This window comes from Argiope bruennichi, chromosome X2, assembly GCF_947563725.1.
Source record: "Argiope bruennichi chromosome X2, qqArgBrue1.1, whole genome shotgun sequence".
NCBI lineage: Eukaryota > Metazoa > Arthropoda > Arachnida > Araneae > Araneidae > Argiope > Argiope bruennichi.
Genome location: NC_079163.1, coordinates 58,796,699 through 58,806,420, shown reverse-complemented (window position 1 = coordinate 58,806,420; position 9,722 = coordinate 58,796,699). Strand labels below are relative to the sequence as shown.

Genomic DNA, 9,722 nt, shown 5'->3' with positions numbered 1-9,722 from the left:
TATTGTATTTTGCTGAAAAGCGAGCACACTGAAATCTAAACCTGAATTATTCAAATAAAAGTGAATATTTATATAGTTATGAGTGATTGATTATCAAATTAAAGTAAAAAATTGTATAAATTTTGGGTTAAAATTTTTTTTAAATGTTTTTTTTTAATTAGCGTGAATCAAAATATGCAATCCGCACCTGCTTCTTCCGGAAGAGTTTGGAATCCTAAGCAGATACAACATCGCCCTTTATTGGCCAGTTAAGCGAGTATAGCCAATAACAATAGCTTTAGCAGTTTTCACAAAGACTTCCTACTTCCTAAAAACATTAGTTGTGTATAATTAGTTATCGTGAAACTTATTTTTCGAAGATTATCGCGAAGAAAATTAGTCGGTTATCAATCTTTTCAGATGATGTTAATGAAGGTTTGTTGTTAGTGTGAATGCTGTCTGTCTGAACTTGAGTGACTTCCTACTGAACTTTCTTCACGGAAGGTAATTTTTACTTTCTTGGGTGTTGTCTTATTTTGCTGTCAACTAATATTTTATGCTAAGATTCTAGGTGAGCCAGAGTTAAATACTGTATTTTTTGGTTTAGTGTGTATTGTTTGGGAAATCTGACGTAATTGTAAATAGGTGAAAAAGTTGGTGAATTTTCAAAACCTCCATGGTCAGATATTTTAATGCTACTAAATAGGTGAAAAATAAATATTTCTTACTGTAGGAAAATTTGTGTTGTTTGTTTATATACTGATCGAATATTTTTTACTGAACTGTACTTTAAAGTGCAGATAATGAGATTTCTTTTTAAATAGATAATTACTTAGCATCGGGTGGCATGTTGTTGGTTGTTTGAAAAAAAAAATTAGTTTTACATTTTGTACTGAGATTTTATTTTTGTGACATGTGCCAAAGAATTCTGTAAATGTACGAGTAGCAGAGAGTATTTTCGAAAATCGATCTCCATATAATAAATTGAATATCTGTTGATTGATGGGCGGCATATTTTTGTAATTAAAGATCACATTAAGTTTAAGAAGCTTGAAAATCTATTTTAATTAGCCATAAAATTTGTACAAAATAAAAAAAAATATATATGTTGTCGTTTCATTTTGCAATAAATGTTTAGGATGTATCCTGTGTTTCTTTTCAGAAATCATACTTTGCATCTTTCTTTTTAAAGCAAATTTCAAGATATTTAATTGAAACCACAAGGGAAAGTTGCACCATTAGAATATTTCAGTCTAACTTAAATATAAATATATATATTGACTGATTTCGATTTATGTATAAAAGACAAAATCTTGCATTCATTTGTTTTCTTTGACATTGTTTAGGTAATCTGAGAATGTAATTTTTAGAGATCTAAATATGGAAGTGCAATTTCTTTATGGATTGAATAAATCTACAGTTTTGCTGCTATTATTTTGTACACAATATTAATAAATTGGGTAATTTTTGTTTTCATAGTATATATTTTATATTGAATATAATACTTTTTATTGAATAATAGTTTAAAGTTCTGATCATTGTAATATAACGTTTATCATCCAAATAAACCTATATTAAAATATATGAATATTGTTTAAAAGCATTAAAAAGCAAATTGACAGTATGTTTGCTTTTTCCTTCAAACATGTTTAGTCTATATGATTTTTAAACATGTAATATTTAAATTTTTTTCTGCAATGATTAAAATTGAGAGGTTTTAAATAAAAATAAAAGCTTTAAAAGTTGTATGAATTTTTTTTTTTGTGTTAATAGGGGGAAATTTTATTGAAATAGCTTTTCATAGTGACATTTCAATAAAAAATGATGTAATTTTTTTAGTTTGCCTTTATAGAAAAGTCCAGTTAAAGCAGTTAGGAATTCCTACTTTAGCTTAATTAAAATTTGATGTTGATGAACTTCTGTCTGTAGTATTATATATCTTATGCTAAATCTTATTCTTGAAAATTTTTTCATTTGTTTGTTTTTAACAGAGATGATATTCACATTGTCATGTGTGTGACTAATTTTTTTAAATGCAGGTTCCCTTATAGTGAGTGACACATTTTTTTTTTTTGTATATGTAATTATAAATTTAATGCTCAGGATTTGTACTATAAAACAAACTTTAATTACTGTTACAAGAAATACCTTTGTAGTGTTATTAAGGACTTTTTACAATATTTTTGAAAAGTAATTTCTGCAGTTTGTACAAAATGACAGTATAATTTCTAAACTTTATATTAATACTAAATTTATATGTTAGCTAAATACATGGAACTACTTACACAATTTATTTAATCAAGCTTATTTTTCATTCTTTAACTTGTATTGAGGGTCTTCATACTTATGTTAATTATTTTATTTAAGTGACAACTTTTGTACCAAAGTTTTCAACAAAATGTAAATGAAACATTTTTTTTTTCTTTTACAGAAAGTTTATAATTAATTAAATTCTCAGCTACTTTTTTTATTTTTTTTTTATCTTACTCGTATTCATTAATTTCCAAAATTTTATTAGGTATGTAGTTTGAGGAAATTGCAATGAAAGAAACTGTAAAACAGCTGTAGTAAACTTTTAAATAATTTTGTGGATGAATAAGACTTTTATCCAAACATAATGGTATTTTTTAATAGTAGTTATTCGAATAGTAGAATAATCCAATATTATTTTCTGAACCAAGTATAGTAGTATCTTCATCCTGATATGTTTAACTGGGGCAACAGAAAAAGCTAGTAATTTTATAAAGCCTTTCAAAATGTCTGTCAAAACTAATTAAAGTATATAAATCTCAATCTAACAGCATTCTTTTCTGAGCAATTCCTATCAAGGAAAGGAAACCTCAAATATATGGTTCTATTGAATTTAACAGTTAATTGATATCCAGATCTATTGGTATTGAAAATGTGGATATGTTAGATGCTGATTTTTTTTTTTTTTTAACTTTCAGTACTTTTGGTAGTTGACTAGTAAATGATCTTATTGATTCCTATATATTTCATTTAAAATATTGCCTCCTCTGCCGTTAAATCCCTACAATTGGCCAAAGTCAGACCAAAGAGACAAAAGTCCTTTTTATTGGGGTGCATAGTGTCATTAAAAATACTTAAAAAATGCTTGCTTTTTTCTAGTTCTTATACAAGGGTTTTAAAAGTAATTACTTTTTTTTATCCAGGTGCTTATTGTTTTGCTTTCTGACAATTTTTTACTGTGCTATAGAATTGCATTAGGTATACCTGATTATTTGACTCCATTTTCTTTGCATTGTGTGAATCCAGAGGTCAGTGGAGTAGTTTTATCCGAGTTTAGGGAAATACTGATGGTATATGAAAAATATATCCAGTTCATTTACTTGACTTTTCTTTCACCCCCTTTTGCTTGTTTAGATAAGGGGGGGGGGGATCTTTTCTGTTTAGGAATAATTTTAATCCATTTGAGTTAGTTTTTAAGAGTAACTTCAGTACATGCTTACTTATCTGCACGTAATTATTTGTTTGTAGAGTATTTGCTAATTACATTTTTACATCATTTAGTGAAGCGCATTAGTGAATTATTTACATATTTTTACTTCAAATAATAATCGCGTAAAAGCTTGGAACCTTTTAAGAATATGTTGGAAAATGTTTATTTAATTCACGGTGGACTTTCAAGTGTGAGCACACTGAATGATTCAAGGCTTCTGAAAATAAAAGTGAAGCTAAATATGTGATACTCTATTGTTATTTGAATGTAATTTTTTTGCACTTACCAAAACATACCAAAATTAAATTAATGCCAATAATTTTTTTTACTTTCTTGTATACGAAGATTTTAAAGAGATAGAATTATAATCACAAAAAAACTCAAGTGCAAGCTTTTACCCATTCATCGCAATTTGAACCTCTTAAGAACATATTTTTGGATTGTGTGTGAACTCAATCCAGTATAATCTTTTTAACATTTGGCGCTGCAGTTGATAAAGTGAGTGTAGGTATAAGAAGGGACAAATTCTTGAAAAACTGGCATTCCACGAACGAAATATTGGATAAAGTTTTATGCTTTTCAAGTGTGTTTGTCAATAGCTTGTTTTAAAACATTGGAATGCATATTGAACAGATTTTCAATAAATTTTGCTTTGGTAAGAAATGCTGTTTTGTCAAAGAACAAATAAGTGTGGTGGGAAAAAAAAACTCATCCTATATTGTACTTTCATCATAAAAGGATGAAGATGCTATTCTCTTGGAATTTAGTCATCTACTTTATTTTGAGAATTTTAATGTCAGGAAAATGTAATTGGTTGAATTTTTTCTCTTTTATTTGAAAACTATAAATGCAAATTACAGAGAGTTGTGAAAATTATTTTTACTCTTTCTAGTGAACAAGTATCAATTGAAAGAGGATTCAGCATTAATAAAAAGTATTGAAGTAGGAAATTTGAATGAAAAACATTACACAACATGTAGTCTGTGACTACATAAAGCAGTTTAGCAGTATATACCGAGTGGATTCTGGCAAATATTAACCTGTTAACAACATTAATTAATCCAAAATAAAGCCTATTCCTTAGGTGAACAGATGGTGAAAGAAATAGTTACGAAAGATTTGAAGAAAGTTGCGACTCTGATTTCTTGATCTCTTTAAAAAACAAATTTCACTTTAAAAAACGAGTTTTTGAAATTGAGTATAAAGCTAATGCACTTATTTAAACTAGGTGGAAACTTTTTACATGTAACAAAATCTAAGCTATTAGTGAGAAATGAATGAAGGAAAATTGAATTGAATAAATGAATGAAAAAAAATCTCTATAAAGAAACAAATTTGTATTTACATATTTATTAAAATTAGTGAGATTTTTATGTTCTAGATTTGATTATTTATATTCTTAACCTTTTCTTTGAGGAATGTTAATGAAGTAGCAGTATAACTTTTCTCCCCCCCCCCCTTATACTACTAACTGCGGTGTAATTAAATAATTTAAGATATGCAATGTAAATCCTTTAATAAGTGTTCTCAAATAAAATTTCTATAAAAAAAAGCATTTTTAATTAATTTAGTGTCAATATTAGAAAAAATATTCAGTTACTACTAGTAGCATTTTATGTTTGTATTTGTATAAAACAATGAACACTTACTTAGTAAATGCCTGAATTAATTTATTTTTCAACGAAATTGTAGTTTTGTAATAATAAAAAAAATTATGCTAAAATTGATTCTTACTTTTTTTTCTCTAAAGATACTTAGAGAGTATTTATAAAGTGCTTATCTTTATAAGATTAATTTAATCTATGCACCCTGAATATGTAGGGGCTGAATCAAATTCAGTGCAAAATAATCTCGGTTTTCACTAGAAATAAAAGAATGAAGAATCCTGACAAAATTAATTTGTTAATTTAATCGGTTACATTTAATTTTTTTTTTTTTTTTTTTTTTTTAGAATTTTCATTTTTGTAAACTTTTTTATTATGAACAGACTTAAATTTGTTTTTAATTGAAGATTTTAAGACTTTATAATCTTATTTTAAAGTTTTTTTTACAGTTTCATTCTCTATCGTAATACTGCTGCATGTTATCTCTTGAGAATGCTTTTCAGTTAATGTGTTTCAATAAGGTGATTGTTTTATTCATATTTTTACGGCAGGATTAATCGTATTTGAGGATCGTGTGTCAAGAAAATCTTTATTCTTATAGTTTCTATAGCATGTAAGTTCCAGAACTGGATCAGAAGAAATACGAGTTATCTATAAATATTTCTACTTAAAAAGTTTTAGTAGCATTCAGCAAAAGATTATTAAAAAAAACTTATGTCAAGATGCTACTTGATTTCAGTGCTTTACATGCACATTTTTGTTTTTTTGGGTAACCATTACTTGCATACGTTATGTAAATTTTATCTGAATTGGTTTTCTGAGAACAAATATTTTAAGAAAAATAGCGACCATGTTATGTTGTAATGAATTCATTTATAGTAAATTCATTTTGAAATATTCCTACAGAAGAAATTTTTGTATTCACATATGATAGTTTAGTGCTTTCTGTTCATTGCAAATTACTTGATAATAAAAAAGATAGGCAGTTCTTTTTTCCCATTTATTTTTAGAAGAAACTTGCAGTAAGTTAAATTTTATCTTTTACAGGACATTGAAATTGGCAGTTGGGAATACAGAAACTCGATGAATTATTACAAACTAGCCGCCTTTGGCGACCAGCCGGTTCACCAATCTTAATGTTCGTTAAAATTTTAATAATTAAATATTTTATGCAATTCCTACTTTAATAACCTCTTCATCAAAATATTTTAAAACTTCAATTTTGATAGTCAAATAATTTACGTATAATATTATAAAGGCCTTCAGTCATAACGTAATATGTATCTCTATAAGTTTCTGTTAGCTTCTGTAGAATTTAGGCTTTAAATTCAAGTGGAAAGGATTAATATGCAATTAATATAATAATATTTTTTACTAAAACAAAGCATTTTTTTTATAATATGATTACTGAAAACAGAGTCACTGAGCATTTAAACTTTATGGGCTCTAAAGAATATCTTTCTTAATTTATGTAATATCTCAAGAATTTGTCAACAAAATTTTCTCAGATTCATCATGAGCAGATCAATTAATTAACAGTGTTTAATTTTAAATGCATCAAACACTAAGAATATCAACAGATTCGTTTAAAATAATCGGGCGAAAACAGGTTTAAAAAACTACTTAAAACTGTAAGCATATACAAAAAATGTATAACTAACATAAATACAATTTAATTACAAAAGCATACAACTAACCTAAAAATAATTTAAATCAAGTCTGCATCCGTTGATAATAGTTGTCAACAATAAGAACACAATGCACATGCCTGAATTTTCAATGCCAGTTATGGTAACACAAATGCGTGAATTTTTCTACGCCAGTTGGGGTAATGCTATGAAGATTACAAATCTTTAATTTCCTTTATTCTGTTTTATTTTAATTCAAAAGTACTTCATAATGAATCAGAAAGATTGATTAATTAACAATGTTTAATTTTAAATGCGACATACATTATGAAAATAAACAGAATCGTTTGAAATAATCGGTCGAAAAATGCTAAGCCAGCCTCATTAGCTTGGGAAAAAAAACTGAAGCCTTATTGATTTGGAAGTGGGGAAAATGAAGATTTTTTTGGCGGGAAAGTTAGTTTTTAATTAATAATTAAAATTCTAATTAAAAATTCAAAAAAAAGGAACGCCAGGTGCACATTCCCGACCTCCAAGGTGGTATGCATGTGCCAAATTTGGTAGCTGTAGGTCGAATGATCTGGTCTGTAGAGCGCCAACACACACACACACATTGAGCTTTATATAATTATAGATAGATGTATTTATTGGTATTATATATATATTTGTAGAAATCCGGATCTTTTTAATTATTTCTTTGACTTAAAAAAATATTTCTTTGATTTTCTAAAGTTATATTAGATATAGCGAAGGCTTGGATTTTCAGATCTTATATTTTGAGAAATCATTTTTAAGTTTTATATATTGTGTGCAATTTAAAATGTAAAAAGTGGCCATATTTGAAAATATATATTGTTCATTTTATCTCTGAAACAAAATTTTTAACTTTCTTACAATTATAAATGATTGATTTCAAGATTAACTTTTTTTACATGATTATTTATAACATACCACAGTATTAGCAATGGACAGATTAATAATTGTATTACAACAACACTTTACTTTTCCTACTAATAGCAGCTACAAATACGATACCTCCTGAAATTAGAAAGATGGTAGGAGAGACAAGATACTAAGTATTTGGAAGAAAAACATTAACTTCTGCATTATTTGCATTGCTTATATTACATTACATTACAAGTTACTTTTTTGAAGCTATTTTTCCTTAGGTTACATTTCTATGAATATTAAAGTACTTTTTATTTTATTTTCCACATAAGTTTAGGCTTTGTTTATTTAGCCTATCTGAGTAGGATACTCTTGCTGCAAACTTATGGTTACATGGGAGAGGAATATCAATTTATCCCTTTCTTAATTGAATTTAAAACATAGCATATAATAATCCTAGATGCTGCTGATTTTTTTTGATAAATTAGTTGTATTTCATGTATATTGTATTTATTTTTGTTTCTTTTAAACACGATTTAGTAGTTTTAAAATGTTATGTCATTCATATCTAGTTATTGTATTGGATGGAATTTATTATGTATTTATTATAAGCAGATCTATTGTAACTACTTTTTTTTTCATATGAAAATGTTTCATGTAGAATTCATGTCTTTATGTGCGAATGTATAAGATGTGGCAATAACATGTATTTTTAATTTTAGGTTTGAAATAATTGTAATGGATGCTGAAGTAAAGATGCCTTTGTACGTCAAAAGAAAAGTAGTTAATTTTAATGAATTTAGCTATTCTTACTTTTAAAGGAGTTTTCTAAAGAATGAAGATTTGGCATGTATCATGATGATAACAGTGATATGGCCTGTAAGGTCCCCTATTATTATAGTGAATTAAAAAAAGGTGCTGCTGTTGAGACAGAAAAAAATAATTTGAATAAAGTTGAAAATCCTTATGAGAAAGGACGTGGTTTTGATAATCCATTGTTGGCTATTGAACCAGATGTAAGTACTTGTGATATTCCTGAAAAGGTTACAACTTTTCAGAAAAAAAAGAAGAAGAAGAAGACATTTGCAACTCCAGTTTATCGGCGATCTAATTCATTAATCACAAATGGTCTTCGCATGTCTCCACGAACAAACTATGCTCGAAAAGAAGTTGTTTCGGCTGGAGAAGGGACTGCAAATATTGTACAAAAAGATAGTGAGCAATGTCATAAAAGACGGAGCTCAGAACCAAATATATATGAAGAAATACCTGAGCAATCACATGAAGATTCTTCTTGTTATTCAGGAAGTGTAAAGGGTTTTGCTGGAATGCCTCGATGGCCACAAACAGCACGATCGCGAGACTGTGATCGTTCATCAGCTTATTCATCCAAAGTGGTCTTGGATGAGGTTGAAAAAGTGCAACAAAGACATGCACAAATATTGGAGAACCTGAATTTAGATGTTGAAGCTATGTTAATGCCTGAAGATTCTGTTTGCTCGGAAGATTTATGCGCGGAAACATGTAAACCAACAGAGCATGCAGCTACATTAGAAGCAAAAGCATCCCATGTGCTTAGTCCAGGAACTCCTCCTTTATATTTCGCTTCATCTCGGTGGCAAGGTGGTGCTGGAACCTTACCTAAACCAGCAACTGCTAGTCTTGGACGGCGTGTAATGAATGAATACATACTGCAACAATCTGATTTTTGTCCAGGTGGCTCTAAAACTACTGGAGCCCATAGCCAAAGAGGTAAGCGATTTCATTTAATCTTAAATATTTTATGAATGTTCTTTTATTTCTTTAAATATTTTTTATAGGTATTAAGTGCATAAAATTGTGCTGTTTATATAGCTTTAACATTTGAATCCAAATGTTACGTATACCTATAGGCCTATGTTATATTGAATCTGATGTATATATAATATATGAATGAGCATACATGCAATTTTTAAATACCTGTCTAGCTCAGAGTGTTAATGTTATAATAAGATTATATTGAGTGAATAAGAAAAGAAAGTGATAAATATGGGTTCGTAATAATGTGAATTATAATGAAACATTTTGTAAAATTTATAGATACTAAGACAGCTTTATTGAATTGCGATTTCTGTTTTGCAATTTTTAAAAATGAAAATTTCTTGTATATCATGTAATTTTTAC

The 9,722-nt window shown here is 27.8% G+C and overlaps 1 protein-coding gene across 1 annotated transcript in view; it reads left to right on the top strand.

Annotated features, from left to right (window-relative positions):
• The first annotated feature begins 238 nt into the window (after positions 1 to 238).
• Positions 239 to 9,722, top strand: part of LOC129960896 (rho guanine nucleotide exchange factor 10-like protein) — a 79,728-nt gene continuing 70,244 nt past the window's right edge. Inside the window, exons 1-2 of the mRNA XM_056074614.1 lie at positions 239 to 483; positions 8,282 to 9,311. Of these exons, the coding sequence (XP_055930589.1) occupies positions 8,408 to 9,311 (904 nt within the window). The 5' untranslated portion in view covers positions 239 to 483; positions 8,282 to 8,407. The remainder of the gene's footprint in view (positions 484 to 8,281; positions 9,312 to 9,722) is intronic.